The following is a 26,212-nucleotide window of genomic DNA, read 5'->3' as shown; positions in this document are numbered from 1 at the left end:
ATTAGACTAATACTATTAGTCCGCAAACTGTCAAATCGTATGGGCTACCATGGCAAGTGGCAACACACTAATACTATTAGACCACTGACAATCCATTAGACTAATATCGTTCGAGATGTGGTCAATGCCCTTGTAATCGCAATAGTCGCAAAGGTTAGCTGCTGTCAATATAATATTTATATAGGTATACTTATGTCAATATTGTTGATACGAAATCACATGACTGGGTAAATGGAGCATAAGGAGCATTCATTTCTAGATAAAGGCAGGGATCTGCAACCCTCTGACGAAATCGTCATTTATTGGACAATAGATTAGGTATTTAGTTATAAATAACTTTAAAAAATACACGCAATGTACGTACCTATATCCGATCATGATGGCATGAGGCAAAGGAGCAGACGAATCGCCTGATGGTAAGCAATTACCGTAGCCCCTGCATGGTCACTTGCAACACCAGAGGGGAAATCTGGTGTAGGTATAACTAGTTCTGTTACTCTGTAATTTGTATAATTATATTACGTCACATTGTCCCTTCTAAAAACTTAGGCATAGATTTTTGGCAGTTTGTACGAAACAGGCTTCAATTCCACTAGTATAGTCAGTGAAATTTACAAGAAAATTTCAACACAAATGTTTTATGATATTTTTAAATTATTTTTAGTTAATAAATAAAGCTATTAAACCTATTTTATAAATCATTTTTTGTAATTATTTATTCATTTATTCGATTTCTTTGTGCAAAGTGAAACCAATCACGATACATATTAACTTGATACTGTGACAAAACTACCTAAATAAAACATTCTAAAACAGTGAAAATGTTAAATAACTTATAACACTTTTCAGACGAGAGGTTAATTTAAATAATAACGTGTACAAATCGTGAAAGTTAATCATTATTTTGCATTATTTCCTCCATTTGAATAACATTCGACCTTTATCAAAATTGTAATCGCTGGACCAACGGTTGTTCGTCCATCCGCGACGTTGCGTTATCAGCTGCCTTACTGACCACCGGCTCACAAAATCTGCCCCAGTTATATACCGACTTTCCTATTAATCGCCTAACTTTGCCCGCTTTACATAAAGATTAGTAAATAAACAGGGACTTGGCTGGAATTTGTGTTTTGTTTGTCTGATTTTTTAGAATAAAATTACGTGAAATTTTAAGTGTTAAATCAAGTGAAGTTAAAAACTAGCCTGGAATTAGTTGAAAATACCAAGACGGAAAAAATCTTGTGTGTGATTTGTTTAAGAACAAAAAAATTGAAACAAGATTATTTGCTGCGAAAATATGCGCATAAACTGAAAATTTTCGGCATAGGCATAACTAAACAGTATACATACTACATAAATTGATGGTGCTTAATTTTTATGTTATGTTTCAGTGTTCCTTTTGTGGTTAAATAAAAAATAATAAAATCAAGCAATAATTTCCGTTTATATGAAAAGTTAAATCCTTCCGTAATTAAAGTGTTGTGTTTTTCGCATAAATTCAGCATAATTCGGTTCAGAGATTTCAGAGTGATTAGAAAATTACTCGTATGATTTGTCTTTTTACGGTTTTCCTAAAAATCGAATGAATGTCCTTTTTTGATACCTAACTGTGTATTTTTAACCGAGTTTAGAATAATGCGAATGAGAAAAACGTTCATATTTTTCGAGTCGGACCTGACCCGTCTCGGGGAGAGAGAGCCGCTGTTACAGGATTGCGACAATGATTGGCAAGTTACCTCAACACCAAGGTTAGCTGTAGCCTTACCACGAGCTTGACACTAACTAGAGCCCGTACCATGAGTCACTGACAGTGTCAAAACTGACATATACGCTAACGTCTACGTAACTTACTTTCTATACATCTCGCTCGCACTAATATGCGACTGTCAGTGCCAAACTGGTGGTAGCCACCCTGACACTGACATTCGCTAGCGTGTGCGTACTTACTTTCTATGCATCTCGCTCGTACTGGCATATTAGTGTGAGGGATCTCCTATGATTATATATTATAACTTATAACCTTCCTCCGAACCAATACGTGTTATACTTTTTTGCTGCGCATATTCTCTGTGATACGGGCCAGAGGCTATCATGAGTAATGACATTACTTTTATAGTAGTTTATGCAACAGTGATATAATAAGGGTTCTTAAAATTCAAGGGTCGAAGTTACAAAACGAGACGTAGTCGAGTTTTGTAAAAAAAGACCCGAGAATTTTAAGAACCAATTATGAGCTGTTGCATACATTACTTTTTCTATGACAGCTGCAGCAAAAAAAAAAAAAGTTATTATTAAAAAAAAAGAGATTATTAAAAAAAAAAGAGTTATTATTTAAAAAAAATTGAGTTATTATTTAAAAAAAAAAGAGTTATTATTTAAAAAAAAAAAGAGTTATTATTGTAAATGAAAACATACCTCTTTCAATCAAGATGATCGGAACTTGTATTGTATCTTTAAAAAAAATAAAGCAGTTGTATTATACTCATAAGATGACTGCTAGCAGTCATCTTATGAGCCTATAGACAAATCATTCAAATGACATTGCTTTAGATATCACTGTCAGTCATTTAATTGACACATTTAAGTGCTGGAGTAGAAAAAGTACTTTTAAGTAATGTCATGATCAGGAATTTACGCTGCATAGAACTATTCAGATTTTCTACACAAGAACATTACTCAACGGACGGATCGAAGACCTCACGAACCTCAGTGAAAGGGCCATCGAGTATCTGAAGAGTGCAAACATCAATCTCTAGGATAATATTTAAATTAAATCCAGTAACTTTAATGCCATACGATAAATAAATATAAATTACTTACTGGGGCCAGGAATTCCCGGTACTCGCCTTACAGGTTCCGTATGTTCCCCTGATGATTTTTTTTTGTTTTTTTTTTTTGCAGGGTGCGAGTGCGTTCCAGCCAGCAGTTCAACGTCGTGAGACGCGTGTACCAGCAGGACGCGTTAAACGAAGACGCGGACTACCACGAGCCCGTTCGACCATGTAAGTTTTATGACCAAAATATGCCTACACCCCGATAATATTTAAAAAAATCTATTCACAAACATGCATAGCAATATCTTGATTGCGCGTGCATAAGCGAAAAGCGCCGCCAATAAGTTTTCGTACAAAATTGCCGGCGTAGGACGGCTAAATGACCTTATGCGTCTAAATTAGGGCTCTCCAAACCCCGGCCCGCGGGCCAAATGCGGCCCGCGATGCGTTCCAATCCGGCCCGCCGCGCGCAATATGGCCCTCAGGTAAAAAAGTTTGGAGACCCCTGGTCTAAATGGTCATTCGACTTTTAGGTTTTTATTGGTTGTTGGTCGTATTTCCACGTATTTTAGATAGAATTTGCCGGCCAAAGTAGTGCTAAATATCATGACACTTTGACATCATGGCCTTGTAGTAATGTACTGTTAAAATACTCCAGTGAGTCCAGTCTACTTGACACAATCCCTGTGGCTGAAACTTGTCAAATCCAGGTCCAAGTTTGCCAGCCAAAAAACAACCTAAGTGTTTTTAATTTAGAATTGTTTTTTAATTCTCCTTACTTACCCAATATCTCATTAGTGGAAAGCAAGAGGTAACACCAGTCTTCTCTCATTCCAGGGAAATACCACCTCAGAAAGTGCATCCGCGACTGCGGCATTGCACAATGCGTCTGCGGCATCCTTCCAATCATAGACTGGCTTCCGAAGTACAAGATCAAGGAGTACGCGATTGGGGACTTGACTGCTGGAGCCACTACTGCCGTCATGCATATTCCTCAGGGTAACGTAAACTCATCATAAGACAAGACGAAATATTCATCTTTCCCATCATATGGCTTCCGTAGTACAAGCTCAAGGAGTACGTGATTGGGGACTTGACTTCTGGAGCCACTACTGCAGTCATGCATATTCCTCAGGGTAACGTACACTCATCATAAGACAGCCGAAATATTCATCCTTCCCATCATATGGCTTCCGAAGTACAAGCTCAAGGAGTACGCGATTGGGGACTTGACTGCTGGAGCCACTACTGCCGTTATGCATATTCGTCAGGGTAATGTACACTCATCATAAGACAGACGAAATATTTAATTCATCCTTCCCATCATATGGCTTCCGAAGTACAAGCTCAAGGAGTACGTGATTGGGGACTTGACTGCTGGAGCAACTACTGCCGTCATGCATATTCCACAGGGTAACGTACACTCATCATAAGACAGACGAAATACTCATCCTTCCCATCATATCGCTTCCGAAGTACAAGCTCAAGGAGTACGCGATTGGGGACTTGACTGCTGGAGCCACTACTGCAGTCATACATATTCCTCAGGGTAATGTACACTCATCATAAAACAGACGAAATATTTATCATTCCCATCATATGGTTTCCGAAATACAAGCTCAAGGAGTATGCGATTGGGGACTTGACTGCTGGAGCCACTACTGCCGTCATGCATATTCCGCAGGCCAGGGTAAGGTACACTCATCATAAGACAGGCGAAATATTAGATTCTAGATTCTAGTATATTAACCTGATTATAGCCACTAGATTTTCTTCGTCCAACATAGGTACTAAGCTATCTATATGCCAACAATATTTTAATTATAAACATGCCACTCATGTTATCTTCTCTTACTTTTTTAATTTACATTGTTTTTTTTCCAGGAATGGCGTACGCGATGCTAGCGGAAGTGGCCCCGGTAGCGGGTCTGTACATGGCGTTCTTCCCAGTCCTGATCTACGTTCTGTTTGGGACCTCACCGCACATCTCGTTGGGGACCTTCGCTGTGGCCTGTCTTATGTCTGGGAAGGTATATATATACATCAGAGACATAATATAATCTTGCACCCTAAAGTGTCATTCTGTGGAACTTGCTAACCATGTAAACAAACCGCCATATTGAAACTGTCAATAAATATGAATTTACTAGTGACTTTTGTTTACATAGTTAGCAAGTTCCATAGAATGACACTTTAGTTTGGTAGTTGAAATAAATGGTACGTCGCCGTGTGTTTTGTTGTCTTTATTCTTTTAATCCTATTTTTTGGGTTCATCTGGCGCTTTTACGTATAAATGATCAAATTTGTTACAATGTCATTTTTAATACAAAAGAATGACAGTTTTCAGGGTATTTAACGATGACATTGACACCTAACTAGCACTAACTAGAAAGAAGAAAGAAAGAAAATACATTTATTTAACGCCACAACATATTACATATAGAAAAGAAGACATACAGACATAAAAAACACTGGACGCTAAACTAGGACCCCCCACTCAGCATACACACACATACATAACTATTTGTTTAGTTTTTTTGAAGTGAAAACTTCTTTAGCGGCGCTGTGCACTTTTTGAGGTAAAGAAAAAATGTTAATCTCGCGAGAGATCACGTGACCGTCTTACGTAAGACGGTCACGTGACCGTAAGACGGACCTGTTACATGTAATGTCATTGAGCTTTTCTTTATTAATTCAAATGCCATCTAGTGAGTTTCGCTCTAACTGGTATTAATATAACTCGAGTACTAACAGTGATGTGCTTAGGGGTTTCAAGTAATGCGACGAAATAACGCTAGATGGCGTTAACCTCAATTATACATAGTGCATTTTGCACTAGTCATTGAGTTTTCACTTCTGCCGACACTCTCTGAGTGCAACCCGTTGTTTTTTGTTTTTCCATGTTTTTTTTGCCTTATTTAACTTAAATAATTCACGATAATTCATATGCTCCTTGTTAAGTAGTTTTCTTGAAATTCTCTTCCAGGTTGTGAGCACGTATGCGAGGATGCCAGATATAGATAACATTAGCAATATTACAAATGTAACGAATGTTGTTACGGGTAAGTCATATTTATTCATAACGAATAATCTGTGAAATATTGTCAAAATATATATAAATTAATGTACGGTTTACGGTTTGTGCTTGTGCTGCGCTCTGGCGGCAGAATAAGTATTACCACAGAATAAGTATTAGTTCTACCGTACAAAAAGGACACTTCCTACAAAACCGAAGATTGACAGCGATTCAGGGTCGAATCATGATATCCCGTTCTAACTTATGGCACTATCCCTATCGGCTATTTAGGGTTGTCAAAATTCAAGTGATTATCTTATCTGTGGTCGTGCACGCAAAGGGACGTCAAGTTGTGTCAACATTAATAATTGCTCGGAGCATTGCTCAGCCGGACGGAGCTGAGTTTGCCCGAAGTCAGGAGTGTCACCCCACTGGAATTATAGATACTATTTGTGCTACTGGCGCCCCTTACGCAGAGTTTCGGGCAGTATTCCGTATTGAATGAGTTTTTCAATTTCTATTACGTTTATTCTGCGTAGAGAGCTTTTATTAATAAACTAGCGACCCGCCCCGGCTTCGCACGGGTTAACAACTTATACATAAACCTCATTCTTGAATCCAGTGATTCAAGAATGAGGTTTATGTATAAGGTATCTATTAAAAAAAACCGCATCAAAATCCGTTGCGTAGTTTTAAAGATCTAAGCATACAGACAGACAGACGGGAAGCGACTTTGTTTTATACTATGTATTCATTCTGATTTTTTACAGTATTTTATGTAAAAATTTCAGATTCAGGGAACGGGTCTATGGAGTACACTCCAGAGCAAGTTCTCAGCGTGGTATGTTTAACTGTCGGCATTATGCAGGTTAGTATTTAGTATTATACCTAGTTAAATACAGCAAAAATATATTCAAATAAATAGATCGGGGAAAACATCAGGGTCCCATTTCTCGAACGATATTAGACTAATATTATTCGTCCGCGAACTGTCAAATCGTATGGGTTGTCATGACAACACACTACTGATATTAGACTAATATCGTTTTAGAAATGCCCTAGCTCTCACAACAAATGTTACATTTTTTCCATTTCCCCTCTGGTGTTGCAGTGTCCAGGGGCAACGGTAATGGGGTTGGCAACTGTCAAAGGTTTGCATAGATGGCGCCATCATAGCTTGCCCCTTTTTTTATGAGATTTGGCTTAAAGGGCTGCCATCCAGGGTATTAAAAAAACTAAAACTTGACACAATTCTAGGGATTGACAAGTCAAGCTATGATGGCGCTATCTGCTAAATACTTGAATCTAGTATTTTAACTGGATCAGGCATGAGCAGTGGGGGGAAATAACCGAACGGGATAGTCTTATGTATCTTTCAGTAGGAGTAGCAGCGAAAGCGCTATTATTGTTTGTCCTTGTCACAGTCTCATTTTTTTTATTCCCCACCATAAATTAGTATGGATTATGGTGGAAATAAATTCGACAATCATAGTGTCGCATTGCCTATGTATTGTCCCTCACGGACGCACGCGTATACCACATCTATTAGGATCCTACCATCTATGCCCTAAATCTAATCGGGTTGCCAACTGTCAAAGGTTTGCACAGATGGCGCCATCATAGCTTGCCCCTTTTTAGGGTTCCGTACTCAAAGGGTAAAAAACGGGACCCTATTACTAAGACTTCGCTGTCCGTCCGTCCGTCCGTCCGTCTGTCACCAGGCTGTATCTCACGAACCGTGATCGCTAGACAGTTGAAATTTTCACAGATGATGTATTTCTGTTGCCGCTATAACAACAAATACTAAAAACAGAATAAAATAAAGATTTAAGTGGGGCTCCCATACAACAAACGTGATTTTTGACCGAAGTTAAGCATCGTCGGGCGGGGTCAGTACTTGGATGGGTGACCGTTTTTTGCTTGTTTTGCTAGTTTTGCTCAATTTTTTGTTGATGGTGCGGAACCCTCCGTGCGCGAGTCCGACTCCCACTTGGCCGGTTTTTATTTTTATTCCCCACCATAAATTAGTATGGAATATCTGGGAGACCGAGCTACGCTCGGAAAACGTATAAAAACTCGAAAATGAGCGTTTCCCCAGAGATAAGACCTAGCTAGATCGATTTTTCGCCGCCGAAAACCCCCATATAGCACATTTCATCGAAATCGTTAAAACCGTTTCCGAGATCCCCGAAATATATATATAAATGAATAAATAAACAAGAATTGCTCGTTTAAAGGTATAAGATAAGATTATGGTTGAAATAAATTCGACAATCATAGTGTCGCATTGCCTATGTATTGTCCCTCACGGACGCACGCGTATACCACATTTATTAGGATCCTACCATCTATGCCCTAAATCTAATCGGGATGGCAACTGTCAAAGGTTTGCCCCTTTTTCTATGAGATTTGGCGTAAATGGCTGGCATCCAGGGCATAAAAAATTTTTTTTACTATCGATTGACAGGTCAAGCTATGATGGCGCCATCTGCTAAATTCTTTGACCGGCCAATCCCATTGATGCCTGTTATTTCCAGACTTGTATGTGGATATTCCGGCTCGGAGCGGTGTCGACCCTGCTCTCGGAGCCGCTCGTGTCCGGGTTCACGACCGGCGCAGCGTTCATCGTGATCGCCTCGCAACTGAAGGACCTCTTCGGCATCAGGATACCCAAGTTGTCGGGGAATCATAAAGTCGTGCTTGTAAGTCGAAAATCCAACTTTGAATACTACAACTCACTCTTCGTAGTACATCTGGCCATTTTTAACAAGCTTTTATTAGGTCGACCTGTATGTAACTATGTAATAGAATCTAAGGTAACTAATTTAACCATCTTCCAAGGATCGTAGAAAATTGGCAGCTGTATGTAGTTCTGATGACAATACAATAATATTGTACTGTCGAACTGATCTGATGATGGAGACAGGAGGTGGCCATAGGAACTCTGTGATGAAACAACGCAACCTAATTGTGTTAGGGGTTTTTAGAATTGTCTCGATGAGTATTAGTTGTCTGTCGTAAGAAAAGTACAGTCAGCGATAAAAGCTTGTACCAAAAACTTATTTGCCTTCAGCTTTGGGGTCCTACATATAAGTAAAGAAAGAGTGGTAACTCCATAGATGAGTCCAATTATTTCTTAGTCGACATCTAACATCAAGTAGTGGAACTATCAGTACTGCTACTTAACACCAGATATTACAAATGTCGCTACTGACGAAAAATGTACTACTAAAACAATTTACAAGCAGAAGGAGTTGAAAATAGACTTCCGGTGCATCCGGTTATAATATTAGCTGTAAATTGTTGAGCATTAAAGTTTTACTTTGCCGCGACATCTATTGTCAACTAGCAGAACTGATAATGTCCGCTACTTGACGCTAGATGTCGACTACGAAATAACTCGTGTTTTGGTAAGAAAACTGAAGTATGGAGTGCGGTATCACTTTTTCTTTACTTATATTTCTCTATGGTGCTACAGGACAGATTCAAATCTAATTGTTACAAATATAAAAAACAACGGGTTGCACTCAGGGAGTGCCGGCAGAAGTGAAAACTCAATCACTATTGCAAAATGTCTGCAGCACTATGTATAATTGAGGTTAACGCCATCTAGCGTTATTTCGTCGCATTACTTGAAACCCCTAAGCACATCACTGTTAGTACTCGAGTTAAATTAATAACAGTTAGAGCGAAACTCACTAGATGGCATTTAAATCAATAAAGAAAAACTCAATGACATTGAATTAACAGTTTTTCGATCAGGTCACGTGTCCGTCTTACGTCTTACGGTCACGTGACACCTCTCGCGAGTTTGACATTTTTTCCCCATCACAAAAAGTGCACAGCGCCGCTAAAGAAGTTTTCACATCAAAAACCGAAAAATACACATTACACATACATGCTTACTTAAAACTATTACCTAACCTAAAACCCGTTCTGTGTCATGCCCGGTCCAAAAGTCCCCATCACACTTGCAGCGTTGCCGCGCTGTATGGCGATGGAGATCTGTTGGACCAGCCAAGTAATAAGTATTGTAATTGAATCATACTAATACATATATGTGTATTGTTTGTTAAAGACAGTGATCGAGGTGTGTAAAGCGCTGCCGAACACCAACGTGGCGGCGGTCACCATCTCCTTCCTGGTGTGTCTCGTGATAGCACTCAACAACGAACTGTTCAAGGTAATCTATCATCGCTACATAGCAGGGATGTTGCGGATGCCGATTTTTTGACATCCGCGGATGCGGATACGGACGCGGATTTTTAAAGGCTCACATCCGCGGATGCGGATGCGGATGTCAAGATAGTACCATAAAAAACGTCAAATATTACATTTTAGTAATTTTTATTTCAAAAAACTGGCCAAGTGCGAGTCGGACTCGCGGTCCAAGGGTTCCGTACATTAAGTCCCACTCACGCTCGACTGCTCATTTCTAATAGGTTTTTTTGGTTAATGACTAAATTACCTAGCCGTCTAGCACTTACGCCGATGCTAAGACGTTCCTGTACCGACCTGTTCCACATCCGCATCCGCATTAAATCCGCATCGATTTTATGCGGATGCGGATGCGGATGTTGAAAATAATGCGGAAGTTCCGCGGTTGCGGATGCGGATATTCGCAACATCCCTGCTACATAGTATAATCTCTAGCCGCCCATACGTCAAACCTTGCCAAGCAAGATTAAATTTTATTTTGTCAACACAAAGTTCAAATTAGAATGGAACAGGAGACCTTTTTATAGGTCTCTGGGTGGCTAGAGGATAAAACAAAGTCGCTTCCCGCTGTCTGTCTGTCCCTATGTATGCTTAGATTTTTAAAACTATGCAACGGATTTTGATGCGGTTTTAATAGATAGAGTGATTTAAGAGGAAGGTTTATGTATAATTTGTTAACCCGTGCGAAGCTGGGGCGGGTCGCTAGTCGTATATTAAATCACAATATCTGGGCGACCGAGCTTTACTCGGAAACATATAAAAACTCGAAAATGCGCGGTTTCCCAGAGATAAGCTAGCTAGATCGATTTTTCGCCCCCCAAACCCCCATATAGCAAACTTCATCGACATCGTTAGAGCCGTTTCCGAGATCGCCGCCGTCGCCGGTCGCGCAAAGTCGTGGCCGGGCCGTAAACTTGAACTTGTACGCCATAATGACTAAATTTTGTCGTTCTAAAAATCACATAGAATCATTTTTTTTTATTATTCAAATAAGTTACACAGCATAACACAGTATACATACACCAAATCACAGCGGAACTACAAGTAAATTTAAATATGTATAAACAATAAAACAAAAACATTGCGATACAAACATACTACTCTATGTTTTACAAGGGGTCCCTTTGTTTCCCATAAAGTTTTAAGTCATAATGTATTGTTTGTCATATTATCATTAGTCATAAAACTGAAACCGTTAACTTTTCAGGATTTTCGTCAGGTTGTCCTATAGATGATTTAGGTTAGGTTTGGTTTGTTTTATGGCAATCCTGAAAAGTGACGCGTTTCTGATCCAGAACAATTATGACTAACGAAAATTCGGGCAAACAATACATTATGACTTAAAACTATTTGGGAAACAATAGAGACCTAGGGCCTATTGCATAACATTTTACAACTCATAATACAAGCGGAAGTCTCCTTCTAATAAAAGGGAATGAAAAGAGGCGTCCGCTTGTATTATGAATTTATGAGTTGTAAAATGTTATGCTGTTTTACAATTATACTACTATCATGTTTTATTTGCAGCCATGGGTAGCCAAACGCTCCCGGGTGCCGGTCCCCATCGAGCTGCTGGCTATAGTCATCGGCACGCTCGTCACCAAGTTCAGCGTGTTGAAGGAAAAGTTCGGGATAGCACTAGTCGGGGAGATACCTACTGGGTAAGTAAATAAATGTTATATCGAAGATACACTAGGTGTTACACCAGCCACTGAAAGTGGGATGGGCACACGTTGTATAGGTCATACTGAGCAAAGGGTATAGCCGGGTAAGCATGGCCAAACTGCCCTTAGCGAAAAAAAAAACAATTTCCTTTTACTGGATTATTAACCTATGTATATGTAGTGCTTTCACCAAATATTAAGCCTGAAATGCTTCAGATTTAAAAAAAAAATGCAAAAAAAGAAAAATCATTTTTATTTTATTACAGCCAAAGTACTAATCCGATTTCTTTGTAATTTGGGTATGTTGTATATACAATTAAGGTCGCTTTCTGAAAAAAATAATATTGAATTATCTCTTAAAATAATAGTAAAAAATTGAGATGAAAATTTTCAGAAAAATAAAAAAAATACATGCGAGATAGCGACAGTTACCAAATTTACATATTTTATGTAGAATTTAATAATGTTTAACATATATTTTTTTCAAAAATTAAAATCGGGATTAACAGTGTGAAAAACTCGAATTTGTAACATCCCATAATACTCTCTCTTCATACAAGCAAAGCTAAGTAGTCATAAACGAATGAAGTATATTGTGAACGCAGTCTTTACGAATTTGAATTTAGAATGTGACGTATTTTATTCATCAAAGGAACAGACATTTTTCAATCATTAACGCTCTGTATAAAATTCGTGCCTATTTTCCTGTTCCCGCGCTTTTTTTAGGGTTCCGTAGCCAAATGGCAAAAAACGGAACCCTTATAGATTCGTCATGTCTGTCTGTCTGTCCGTCTGTCTGTCCGTCCGTATGTCACAGCCACTTTTCTCCGAAACTATAAGAACTATACTGTTGAAACTTGGTAAGTAGATGTATTCTGTGAACCGCATTAAGATTTTCACACAAAAATAGAAAAAAAAAACAATTAATTTTTGGGGTTCCCCATACTTCGAACTGAAACTCAAAAATTTTTTTTTCATCAAACCCATACGTGTATCTATGGATAGGTCTTCAAAAATGATATTGAGGTTTCTAATATCATTTTTTTCTAAACTGAATAGTTCGCGCGAGAGACACTTCCAGTGGTAAAATGTGTCCCCCCCCCCCCCCTGTAACTTCTAAAATAAGAGAATGATAAAACTAAAAAAAATATATGATGTACATTACCATGTAAACTTCCACCGAAAATTGGTTTGAACGAGATCTAGTAAGTAGTTTTTTTTTTATACGTCATAAATCGCCTAAATACGGAACCCTTCATGTCCGACTCGCACTTGGCCGCTTTTTAAATCTCTGAATGCCGTTCGCCCTAGCCGCATACAGCCACGGAGTTTAAGGTCCGCGCTCAGCGAAATAAGTCGCGTTCTAAATTCAAATTGCGTTGGGAATATAACTTTCTAGTATAACGTACAAGTTATTTTGTATGAAGAGAAGGTATTATGGGATGTTACAAATTCGAGTTTTTAACACTGTTAATCCCGATTTTAATTTTTGAAAAAAATATATGTTAAACATTATTAAATTCTACATGAAATATGTAAATTTGATAACTGTCGCTATCTCGCATGTATTTTTTTTATTTTTCTGAAAATTTTCATCTAAATTTTTTACTATTATTTTAAGAGATAATTCAATATTAATTTTTTCAGAAAGCGACCTTAATTGTATATACAACATACCCAAATTACAAAGAAATCGGATTAGTACTTTGGCTGTAATAAAATAAAAATGATTTTTCTTTTTTTGCATTTTTTTTTTAAATCTGAAGCATTTGAGGCTTAATATTTGGTGAAAGCACTACATATACATAGGTTAATAATCCAGTAAAAGGAAATTGTTTTTTTCGCTAAGGGCAGTTTGGCCATGCTTACCCGGCTATACCCTTTACTATGAGACCAACCCAGAAATCGCGAAAAATCTAAATTTACTTTCCTGTACATTTTGGCTGGCTGATGTTTATATCTTGTATGGGAGTGTCAATTTTCTTATCGCAATTTCGGGGTTGGTCATAGTAAAAGTTGCTCAGTATGACCTAAACAACGAGTACCCACCCCACTTTCAGTGGCTGATGTAGCACGTTGTATATAACAGCGGATGTCATTTCTTCATATCTGTCTATGAGCAATTCTTACTTAGGACGGTATTCCATCTGACCAATATCTTGGTCCAATGTGTATTTGCGGGGGTCCCTTTGTTTGCCATAAGGTTTCAAGTCATAATGTATTGTTTCTCATATTATCATTACTCTTAAAACTGAAACCTTTAACTTTCCAGGATTTTCGTAAGGTTATCCTATAGATAGGTTAGGTTAGGTTTGTTTTATGGCAATCCTGAAAAGTGACGCGTTTCTGAACCAAACGAGTTATGACTAGTATCTTCTTAGCAGTTTGTGATTATGACTAACGAAAATGCGGGCAAATAATACATTATGACTTAAAACTTTTTGGGAAACAACAGAGACCCGTATTTGCGTCATTCTCAGGATCTGATATAAATTTTCTTTCATTCAGGTTACCCACGCCGTTCGTACCGCCGCTGGAACTCATGCCATCAGTAGCGGTGGACTCGATCACCATAACCATGGTCACCTACACCATATCCATGTCCATGGCGCTCATATTCGCGGCCAGAGACAAGTATGAGGTGGATTCTAATCAAGAGTTATTGGCTCTGGTAAGTTGACAAGGCAGAAGAGCCTAGTTTCCTCTACTATGTCAAGAAAAATATGTACATATGTGTGTAGGTCTAGAAAAATGGACAAAAACTTTCAATGTGTTAGTTATCTTGATAATTATCGTGATTTTTATGCCTGATAATTATCGATATGATAATAACCTAATAAAATTAATAAATAAATTGCAATAAACGCGCCAATTATTTTTTACTCTCAAAGAATTCAAAGACTATAAATATAGCACCATCCATACCTGGGATAATTATCCGATAATTATCAAAGACTATAATTATCTGGATAATTTCGAACCCTGAACACAATTCGACATATTTAACAATGTATGAGGTCGTACAATCGGCAACAGAAGTGAAGTAAGCCAAGTGTTCAAATAATTTACTTGACTTTTGCTTCATTTTGCTATTGTGGAGTGTTTATGAGTGTTCTAATTTTAGGGCGCCAGCAATTTAATGGGTTCATTCTTCTGTTGCGCACCGATCTGCGCGAGTCTGTCCAGATCCTACATCCAATACCAGGTAAATCATTGCTTAACACATTTTTGTATTTATGTATGTATGTATGTTTCTTATAAATTGGACCTATGTAGGTATATCATCTACTTTTTGTAGTCATAACACATTCTTCAACAGATCATGAGTTCTTTAGGTCCATATTTTATGTAATCAAATAAATAATTATAATGTACTTAATCAAATCATTACTGTTATCAGAAAACACCAACGATTTCAAAAAATGTATCAAGTGTTTTGGCACATACACTAGGTACATAATTACATCAATATCGCACCTTTTTCTAGTGACGAAAGTGTTTTCCAAGCCAAGACTGTAAGTACGACTATAAGCACATATATACCTACGTATTATGTTATTTTTTGTTCTAGGCGGGTGCCAAAACAAATCTAACGCAAGTAGTGAGCGCGCTGCTCATATTATGCGTCCTGCTCTTCTTGGGTCCCTTTTTTGAGGACCTGCCGCGCTGCGTGCTCGCCTCGATCATTGTGGTGTCTCTAAAGGGGATGTTATTGCAAGTTTTAGACCTTAAGAGGTACGTAGTAATATCTGGTAAGGGGTATATATTATTAATCAGTGGCGTAACTATAGGATGGAAAATTGGCATAATGCCACGGGCCCCTGGCCTGAGAGGGGGCCTAATTAGACCATAATTGAGGCCCCCAGTGAGCACAGCCCCCATTGCCCTGGACTTCAGTCGGTACTTGCACCACTAAAATTAATCCCTGTTACAACTTTGTTTTTCTTTGTTTCTTTGCTATTCTATTTTGTTTATCTATATGAATTCATAGAGGATAAATGTATTGCAAAACACCTTTAGGCATTAAGTCCGCCAATTGCATTTATTTTGTATTTTGTGCAATAAAGTTTAAATAAATAAATAAAGACCTTGATGTGAACCTTCAGTTTCAATTTTGGTGCCGTGACCAGGATATTTGTACGTAGCGTTATTTTTTAAACCTATGTTTGACTGGAGAATGCAATTTGACATTAAGTTCGGCTTTCCCAATCACTTGCATGGTTCAATATTTAAGTTTTACATAAGAATTCAACCACGACCTTGTAGTTATTCTGCTGTTCCTTGAACTTCCTTGGTCCTTCTTAGCCTAGTTTATAAAACGATTAATATTTTAATTTCAGGTTCTGCTATCTGAGTAAATTGGACGCAGCCGTCTGGCTTATTACCTTCCTCATGACTACTCTCGTCAACATCGATTATGGGTAAACTTTCAATTTAAATTAAATATATAACGTAATGGACCCTATAATGGACGTGGAACCGGTAATGGGACATAAAACCACAAATCCTCTAAAATAAGTATGTAAAAGTAGTTTATAAACACTGGCAATATTTTACCATAAATAAGAGTCATAGAGCTGTTTAAGTTTTACTTTTTATTAATTTCGGTTAATTTTTAAGAAATTGGCGCCAACCCAAAAGTTGTCGTGTCACTGGAAAAAATAACCAGTAAGAATTCTTAACAACTTCGCTAAGAGAGGTGAGTTCATATATTAAATTGTAATTAATTATTACTTGGTGTAAACTAGAATGTGTTTTGTTAATTGCATTTGCCATGAGATAAGGTATACAACACATTATGTTGTGACTCTAGAGATGTATAAAAAATAGAGGTATTTTGCCCAATCCCATTATAGGAGCTGTAAAACTGCATACCTCCTATGATGGGATAATTTACATAATGATGCTTGCCATGGCGTAATTTCATGTTTAAACAATACAGAAGTATAATGTAGTTACTCGTACGAACTATGTCAGGATGTCTCCTCGGACTTCGAATAAATTGATATCGTTTTTACAAAATTTTATTTAACTTGCCCTGTTAGTTTGTATACAGGGTGGATTTTCTTTTTGGGTCAGTGAGGGCAGCTACCAGATCCCGTGCTGCGACGAGAAAACGGTCTTAGAAAACCTTCCCTCGATTTCAAATTAATGAAGATTGGCTTTTACAGATTTTGGAAAAAACATACAGGGTGCGAGAAAAAGGTAATTTTTGACAAACTTTTTTTTTATGCCAATCGATCCCATTCCTATTGAGGATCAAAAGCTTGTATGGAACTAAAAAAAATTCCGGCTAGAAAAGCCACAAATCGAGGAAAACTTTTCCCATACAATTTGTATGAAAATGAAAACTTTTATTTTTCACATGCTATTTTTCTATGCCAATTGATTCCATTCCTATCTAGTATCAATAGTTTCTTTGGGGTCAACTTACGGTAATGTACTAAAAAGCCACAAATTAATAAAAACTTTTTCCATACATTTACTATGGAGAAAATGAGAAATTTAATTTTGACCCCAAAAAAACTATTGAGACTGGATAGGAATGGAATCGATTGGCATACAAAAATAGCATGTGAAAAATAAAAGTTTTCATTTTCATACAAATTGTATGGGAAATGTTTTCCTCGATTTGTGGCTTTTCTAGCCGGAAATTATTTTTTTGTTCCATACAAGCTTTTGATCCTCAATAGGAATGGGATCGATTGGCATCAAAAAAAAAGTTTGTCAAAAATTACCTTTTCCTCGCACCCTGTATGTTTTTTCCAAAATCTGTAAAAGCCAATCTTCATTAATTTGAAATCGAGGGAAGGTCTTCTAAGACCGTTTTCTCGTAGCAGCACGGGATCTGGTAGCTGCCCTCACTGACCCAAAAAGAAAATCCATCCTGTATTAGTTAGTGTGGTTCAAATCTTGGAAATGGCATTTGAGCCACTTTCGGATTTCCGATTGAGTTGAAATTTTGATTGATGACAATGCAATCGGGTGACAAAAATGACTAATAACTAGTTTTTTGCCAAAAACTTATTCCCTATTCCAATATCTTATACTGATAGGGTATGCCCATTATAGGGGGCCCATTACTGGATTCACGTCCATTACCGGGGTTCCATTACTGGAGCTTTGGTGTCCATGACTGGAGAAAAAACACATACTTTTAATTTATTAATTATGTGGAAACTGACTGCAGTATCTTTGATACAACACGCCTGAAACATGAAAGAAGGATAGGATATTCATCTTTTAACAAGCTAAGCGGTAGAACTTTTACATGTATCAGGGAAATATCACAAATACTCCAAATTTCCCCTTAAATGTCCCATGACTGGTGCCGTTACTATAATACTTATAAAACAAAAAAAAACTATTTCATAAAATAATTTGATTTGTTCCCTAGTTGGATAAATATATGTATACATATAGTTCAGGCACGAAGTCATTAGCATTACACATCTGGGTAATGTCTTCATGTTAAAATTTTTCTAAAAAATCTCTCGATATTCTGAAATAATCTCGAAGGTGACTCGGAATTTAAATCAGAGTTCAAAACATTTTACACACAACATTCATACTTATTTTAGTGTTGATACGGATACCTCACTCATTTTTAAAAAGATTTTTGTGGTTTTACAATTGTAAAGTTAGTTCTATAAATAAATCATATTTTTGTCTTATATTTTAGGTTAGTAGCAGGTCTATTAGCGAGTGTGGGGGCGCTGTTCATTCGGTCCCAGAAACCCTACACCTGCCTGCTGGGCCGAGTGCTGGAGACAGACCTCTACCTGGATATCAAGCGGTACCGAGCCGTGAGTAGATTCTTGTTTTATTATTTTAACTAGTGATGTACCGACTATTGATTTGGCCGACTAGACTATCGGCCATCCGAGCGCCGATTAGTCGGCCGACTGGTCGGCTAGTCGGCCATCCGAGCGCCGATTAGTCGGCCGACTGGTCGGCTAGTCGGCCAGATCATTAGTTTCGTCTAAGTTCGGAACTTCAAAAGCAATAGTTTTACCCCTTTCGTCGCGCTTTTCATCATATTATAGTAACGCTTACAATAAAAAAATAAATCCTAAGGCCGAAATGATCTCGTACCTTGCATCCCTTGGAACACATTTACTACCAGGAACCCACCTGGTGGGCGCTCGTGAACTTTACTTGGACAACGCGCTGGGCGGGTTTTTTTATACGCAGCTATAGACGACCGGTTTCTGGGATAGTGCGCCGTTTTTTGTCTGATAGTGAATGTGTTAACAATCTACTATTGATTCATAACACTTACCCCTTGAAAAGGCTGCGTTTCATACAAAATAAAACACAAATTCAAACCAACTACCATCATTTATTATTCCCCAACATTCCCCTACTCGCCATATCCAGTTCCCCTTCTCTTCTGACCATGCCCAGGAAGAATCCGACCACGTACATAACCAGCCAATATATAGCTAGGCAGACGGCCCATCGATACATATCCAAGATACTGACTTCATAGTCTAAGGAATACGGGTACTTTTTATATGGGAATAGACGCATGGCGTTAAGTTGAAGATATTATTTTATTAATTCTTTTGTACTGGTATAAGTATGATTATTCTTGTAATCTTCTTTGAGGAATAAGTAGGTTATAATATTAAGTTCTCTGATTATGTAGTCATGTTGAATATGCTTGAGTTTCGGGTTTTTGTTGAAGATATTTGTGTTATTTTGTGATAATTTTGTGGGATGAGATAAATGGTTAATTTATGTTGGTTTGTTCATTTTGTTTTGACATATTCTGACATTGACATGTTTGATTGATTTACATATAGTTTATTGAAAAAGTTTGCGTTGCTAATGAATAGGAATATGTGGTATTACTTTGATTAAATATATGCTAATGATTCTAATGAATATGACATATATGATTAAGTCTGAGACTATGACCACGCTAACTTTGCACAAACTTGGCAGTAAGAATGCATACCTACATATCCCTATAAGCTCCATACCTGACATAACACTGCATGCACACCAAAGAGTAAAGTATAGTTTGTCAAAGGACTGTGTCATTTCAAACATAGACAGTGATAATCATACTATCTTTGTCTTGCACTAGTACTAGCACCCAAAAGAAAAGGATGAGTAATTGAGTATAGTTTTTTTGGTTCTTATTTACTGACAAATTGGTTTGACCCACTATATATTATGCACACTTAGCATAATTACCACTACTTTTGAGGTTATACAAATTCTTATCATTAAAAAAAACCGGAGTATAATGTAAAAAAACAACTTTCCAACTAACTTAATAACATTTTCCACCATTTCAGGCCGAAGAGCTCCCCGGAATCAAGATATTCCACTACTGCGGGGGCCTCAACTTCGCCACCAAGAACCTGTTCCGGGAGACGCTCTTCCGCAAGGTCGGCTACATGAAGCCCATCGTCATCTTCCCCGAGGACCAGGACAGCAACAACGGGACCTTGACCAAGAGCGAGAGTTACGTATGGGACCCCAGTATTGGAAAGAAGGTAGGGAAAATTTCCTTTTCTTCATACTATTTCTTTATACTATTTATTTGGCATCCCATCCGGTCAGCCGTTAGGCTGAGGGGTGTGGGCCAACGTGGGGCCGACTTTCAAGAAATTTAATAAGTTAAACTACAGCCTGAAGGCACAATACTTAGAAAATGCGATCAAGGAAGTCACCCATAATTACATTTAAATAAAAAATAACCCACTTCACAAAACAGTCTAACATGCCATAAATTTATAGTCATCACCAGGCCTCGGAGTTTTTTTAGCACGGTAAGACTAAGGAGAGCTATGGAGTCTTTGTTAACATTAAAATTAAGTTCATACTCATACTCATCCTCATTAATTAAGTACAAGTAAATTATGTACAGCTCTAGACCTAATAAATATCAGCGATCATCACAATAACGAAATACGTAACTATATATTCATGACATAATGTGACATCTGATTTACTCATACACATATTTAGGTAAAGAGGTTTAATCATAAGTGGCCTATCACTTAAAAAAGTACTTAAGACATGCAACCTATGATTATAAACATTGGTAATACGTATTCGACATATTAAAACGATATTCCATAGATATTAAAACTGTTTATTATTCATTAAGGTTGATATAGAGCTACAATATTTTAGAATAGTTATGCGTTACTCTTCCTTACGTCTACAAAACAGTTCGTTCACACATAATGGGCAGTATAAACGTCGTAAGTCGCATTCATGGGCATCATTTACAAGACACCAATAGTGACGGCAGCAATCTTCACAATATCCAGTTGATTTCATCCCTTCATCTTTAAGAGATATAGCCTCACGAGGTAGTCCTTTGACAGTGCATTAAGTGCATTATCTAAAGCGGCCAGTGACAACGTATAGTTCCTTATCTTAACAGTAATTATAGTATGTAGGTACGTTAAGTACTTAAATAAAATATTGGAGCGATGACACTGCAATATGGGTAATATAATAATATTAACATACACATATACATATTATTACTTTTTTATAATATAACATTTAATTAAATATATGTAAACAGAATTAATTACATATAAGTAGTCTAAGTATTTATAAAACGATTCGGACGAACTTAATTAATGAGGATGAGTATGAGTATGAATTTAATTTTAATGTTAACAAAGACTCCATAGCTCTCCTTAGTCTTACCGTGCTAAAAAAACTCCGAGGCCTGGTCATCACCAAAAGTTCCACTTTTCTTTATTCTAAGGTGAAATGCGTTACGCATACTTAACCCCTCGTATGCTTAGAACTGGATCCGTGCGTGGGAATTTAAATCTGTTGTATTAAATGTCAAGGTCACCTTTTCAATTATCAAATTTGACAGGTCGCATACGAGGGGAAAAAATCTAACCGCATCAAAACTGGGGCCTTACCATGATGTCCTTATTGCGATTCTGTTTAAGACCTAAACTGAATCGCTAAAGGACGGAGCTATAAGTCTCATAACTCCGTCCCTTAGCAATTCAGTTTAGGTCCTAAACAGAATCGCAATAAGGACATCATGGTAAGGCCCCAGGCTTAAGAAAAACAAAAACTACGGTTAGAGGTGATAAACTCGCCATAACCCTGTGATTTGTCCTCAGGTCCACTGCGTGATAATAGACGCGTCTGCGCTTTCGTACGTAGACGCTCCGGGCGTCAAGACGCTCGTAGTGGTGTCGAAAGAGTTAGAGGCCAGTAACATTATGGTGCTGCTAGCGGGGGCCAATGGTAAGTTAATAACATTGGTTTTAGGGTTCCGTACCTCAAAAGGAAAAAAAAACCGGCCAAGTACGAGTCGGACTCGCGTTCCAAGGCGCGTACATTAAGTCCGACTCACGCTTGACTGCACATTTCTGATAGGTTTTCCTGTCATCTATAGGTGAAGAACTATTATTTTGTGTAGATTTTTCAAAATTTTAGACCTAATAAAATAGGCGGGGGGGAGGGGGAATGGTCGGACAGATAGACAGACGCACGAGTGATCCTATAAGGGTTCCGTTTTTTCCTTTTGAGGTACGGAACCCTAAAAACGGAACCCTTATAGGTTCACTTTGTTGTCCGTCCTTCCGTCTATCCTTTATCTATCGGGAATGTGTGGAGGTATCAAGTTGAAATTTAAACCATATAGCGACCCGCCCGGCTTAACAAATTATACATAAACCTTCCTCTTGAATCACTTTAACTATTAAAAAAGACCGCATTAAAATCCGTTGCGTAGTTTTAAATATCTAAGCATGCATAGGGACAGACAGCGGGAAGCGACTTTGTTTTTATACTATGTAGTGATACTCAGGTCTACGGTCTATGTATTTCAGGTCCAATGCTAGAAATGATTCACCGCTACAACGAGTTAGAGACCACCAACCAGCTCCGTATCGACACCTTCCCCACCGTCCACGACGCCGTGGTATACTACAAAGTACTAGAAGCTAAGAGGGGAGACAACACAGTTCCTGTCACTATCAACGGGTGACCTTACTAACTAGAGTAGATGTAGTGTTAAACTCGGGACACTGTTCAGCTGTGACCTTACTAACACGAGTAGAGGTAGTGTTAAACTCTGTACACTGTTCAACTAATGAAGAAATCAAATTAACTCCGTGGTCTACGACAACTCAAAGCTGAGAGGGGAGACAACATGGTTCCTGTCACTATCAATGGGTGACCTTACTAACTAGAGTAGATGTAGTGTTAAACTCGGGACACTGTTCAACTGTTACCTTACTAACACGAGTAGAGGTAGTGTTAAACTCTGTACACTGTTCAACTAATGAACAAATCAAATTAACTCCGTGGTCTGCTACAACTCAAAGCTAAGAGGGGAGACAACATGGTTCCTGTCACTATCAATGGGTGACCTTACTAACTAGAGTAGATGTAGTGTTAAACTCGGGACACTGTTCAACTGTGGCCTTACTAACATGAGTAGAGGTAGTGTTAAACTCGCTACACTGTTCAGCTAATGAACAAATCAAATTAACTCCGTGGTCTACGACAACTCGAAGCTAAGAGGGGAAATAACACAGTTCCTGTCACTATCAACGGGTGACCTTACTAACTAGAGTAGAGGTAGTGTTAAACCCTGAACACTGTTCAATTTATGACCTTACTAACACAAGTAGAGGTAGTGTTAAACTCGGGACCTTTTTCCTGTCTTATTTGTGCATGCTCAAGTGATGGAAGTCCCTTTCTAACAAAAGCTGTCAATAGTCAAAAGCAGGGATGTTGCGGATGCCGATTTTTTGACATCCGCGGATGCGGATGCGGATGCGGATTTTTAAAGGCTCACATCCGCGGATGCGGATGCGGATGCGGATGTCAAGATAGTACCATAAAAAACGTCAAATGAGCGTTTTCCAAAAAAAGTGTACATTTCATTCATGTCTTCAAAATATTGACTAAGGCTCATTTTACTCAGAATCATTTGTACATTCACGCCTCATACATAAAAAAATGTGTCCAAAAATTTCCTTTCCTGATCGTCACATTCTTGTATGAATTTTTTTTTTATTTGTATGAACGTGACGCACTGGAAAAAAATTTTTTCATACAAAATTTTGGGACACATTTTTTCATGTATGAGACGTGAATGTACATATGATTCTGAGTAAAATGAGCCCAATAAGTCAATATTTTGAAGACATGAATGACATGTACACTTTTTTTGGAAATCGCTCAAATATTACATTTTAATAAAAAAAATTTCAAAAGACCGGCCTAGTGCGAGTCGGACTCGCGTTCCAAGGGTTCCGTACATTAAGTCCCACTCACGCTTGACTGCTCATTTCTAATAGGGTTTTTTGGTTAATGACTAAATTACCTAGCAGTCTAGCACTTACGCCGATGCTAAGACGTTCCTGTACCGACCTGTTCCACATCCGCATCCGCATTACATCCGCATCGATTTTATGCGGATGCGGATGCGGATGCGGATGTTGAAAATAATGCGGATGTTCCGCGGTTGCGGATGCGGATGCGGATATTCGCAACATCCCTGGTCAAAAGTTACAAGCTTTTGAGAAACGGGCCCAACGGGCCCCTAGACCCGAATTTTGTGTCAATAAATTTCTCTGTCTTCTAAGTGCCTCAATATCTGTAAGCTACATTTGTTGAGAGAGCCATGAATGTAAATAAACTGACGACTACCAGCGGTGGCAGCATGGTTCCGTTTTTATCGCCTGTCACTATGCCCGTCACTATCGCACTTACATACGTGTTAGAACGTGACAGGCATGGTGACAGACGATAAAGAGCCGCCATCTTAGCCCTACAAGGAAAGGTTGATATCTTCCAAGGTAAATTATTATTCGGTCAAAATGTAATTGGTGCCGATTGATATTTTTTTATTTTAAAGTTTGTCATAAATAAAATGAGAATTTGATATATTTATATTTTTTATATCAGTAAGTTATTACTTATTTGTTATGGGATATATACTGGGAAATCTAGCCTATAGAAAATACAGATAGATTTCCTGTCTAGAATCATGTTTCAATTGAAATGCAAAAATAAGCAATAGAATTCCTGGACAATAAAATAAAATAAGAACATTATTTTGATTCTGTTAATATTTTGTTGGCTTAAATACAAATAGACTATATTCCTTTGACAAAATCGCGATATATTTGTGCTAAAAGTGTAGTTTTGTATTTAATAAGCAGCGCCGTCCGGCTGTTAGTAAATTTAGGTTTAAAGTTTAACGAGCAATATTTATTATTTATTATAATCAAATTATAAAATAAGTGTGCTTTTAGATACTATTCTTAACTTAGTTGACATTTGGTAAACCAGTTTCAACTTCCAAACCTTTGAACATCTCTTGCAAATTTTTGTAAGTAAAATAAGGCTAGTATCTAAAAGTCCTTAATAGATTATTTAATTTTAGAAATGAGAATTCTCTTCTACACTTATTTTTTACTAGTTAGAGCAGAAGGGACACTTTTTGACATAATATATTTATATTTCATACATCGAGGTAAAAGCCTGTGCTATTAGACAGAGTATAGACAATAAACTACAATAGAAGTATATAGTTGAATTTATATATAATAAGTATAAAAGAAAGCAGAATTATTATAATGGCAGCTACAATAATCTATCCTTTACTGTATATTTCTTTCTCACTTGCATAGTGGGTAAAACCTCATTTTCGACCGGACCTTTGGCGCTATTAAAAGTTAAACCGAATGTCCCTTTTGCCTTATATTTTCGACCGGACCTTTGGCGCTATTAAAAGTTAAACTGAATGTCCCTTTTGCCTTATATTTTGACCGTACTCGTATTTGTTTTACAAGCATCTCTCGGCTGTGCTAGTGATAAGTTCTGACGGTCAAAAATTCGAATGGTGCTTTTTCAATGCTGATGTTTATAAAAATATACTATTACTGTGTTTCAGTCATCTGATTTTGTGCCTTGGTATTTTTAAATAAACTGACCATTATTTAGAACAACTATATTTAATACTGGCCAAGAGGATAGACGCGTTTAGCGGTACATCATATTGTAGCCGCATTTTTGACAGCTGAAGTAAATGGCTGTGATGTATACAGAGCCATATACTTCAGCTGTCGACTATAACGTGAATGTCTAGAGTATTGTCAATTACTAGAGGGCTGTTACAATTTGGTGCCGTGACCAGGATATTTAAGAGTGAGACCAAGCTAACTTTGAGCTGACTTTGCAGTTACAAAGTGTGGCAGTGCCACCATCTATGTCGAATTCCTATGACAATTTACGTTTTTACTCGCACACGTTCTGTCAAAGTCGATACAAAGTTTTAGGCGAACTCTTATCTTATTTTAACTCTATATTATTTTAATATTTGTTCATTATTCAGAAGTTTTGTCTGTCAAATGAGGTGACTGAAGTCCAGTTAGAACTGTTATTAGTGGTTTTAGTAAAGTACGGTTTTTCCTACAGTTTGTAGCTAGTTCCATACTTGTGTGTACTTACTGGTATCGGTATTGGGGCAAATTTACATTACTGTGTATTAAAAATGTGTATCAGTGGGAAGAAATTCC

At 37.7% G+C, this 26,212-nt stretch overlaps 1 protein-coding gene and 1 long non-coding RNA gene across 6 annotated transcripts in view; one reads left to right on the top strand and one right to left on the bottom strand.

Moving 5' to 3' along the window:
- LOC134657220 (prestin) overlaps positions 1-22,705 on the top strand; it is a 68,263-nt gene extending 45,558 nt beyond the window's left edge. For all 5 annotated transcript variants that reach the window (XM_063512786.1, XM_063512787.1, XM_063512788.1 and 2 more), the window contains 16 exons: positions 2,902-3,002; positions 3,612-3,773; positions 4,659-4,804; positions 5,761-5,836; positions 6,582-6,658; positions 8,328-8,492; positions 9,869-9,973; positions 11,536-11,669; positions 14,181-14,343; positions 14,797-14,877; positions 15,244-15,407; positions 16,013-16,093; positions 18,355-18,478; positions 19,982-20,182; positions 21,794-21,920; positions 22,508-22,705. In XM_063512786.1, the coding sequence (XP_063368856.1) occupies positions 2,902-3,002; positions 3,612-3,773; positions 4,659-4,804; positions 5,761-5,836; positions 6,582-6,658; positions 8,328-8,492; positions 9,869-9,973; positions 11,536-11,669; positions 14,181-14,343; positions 14,797-14,877; positions 15,244-15,407; positions 16,013-16,093; positions 18,355-18,478; positions 19,982-20,182; positions 21,794-21,920; positions 22,508-22,665 (2,065 nt within the window). In that variant the 3' untranslated portion in view covers positions 22,666-22,705. The remainder of the gene's footprint in view (positions 1-2,901; positions 3,003-3,611; positions 3,774-4,658; positions 4,805-5,760; positions 5,837-6,581; positions 6,659-8,327; positions 8,493-9,868; positions 9,974-11,535; positions 11,670-14,180; positions 14,344-14,796; positions 14,878-15,243; positions 15,408-16,012; positions 16,094-18,354; positions 18,479-19,981; positions 20,183-21,793; positions 21,921-22,507) is intronic.
- On the bottom strand, positions 22,535-23,093 carry LOC134657300 (uncharacterized). Its single transcript, XR_010097592.1, has 3 exons — positions 22,913-23,093; positions 22,721-22,858; positions 22,535-22,666 (listed from the first exon to the last, which is right to left on the bottom strand). It is a non-coding gene; the product is annotated as an uncharacterized LOC134657300 (long non-coding RNA).
- Between the last annotated feature and the right edge of the window lie 3,119 nt (positions 23,094-26,212).

The sequence above is a fragment of the Cydia amplana genome, chromosome 19, assembly GCF_948474715.1.
Source record: "Cydia amplana chromosome 19, ilCydAmpl1.1, whole genome shotgun sequence".
Taxonomy (NCBI): Eukaryota; Metazoa; Arthropoda; class Insecta; order Lepidoptera; family Tortricidae; genus Cydia; species Cydia amplana.
This window is presented reverse-complemented; position numbering and strand designations above follow the sequence as displayed.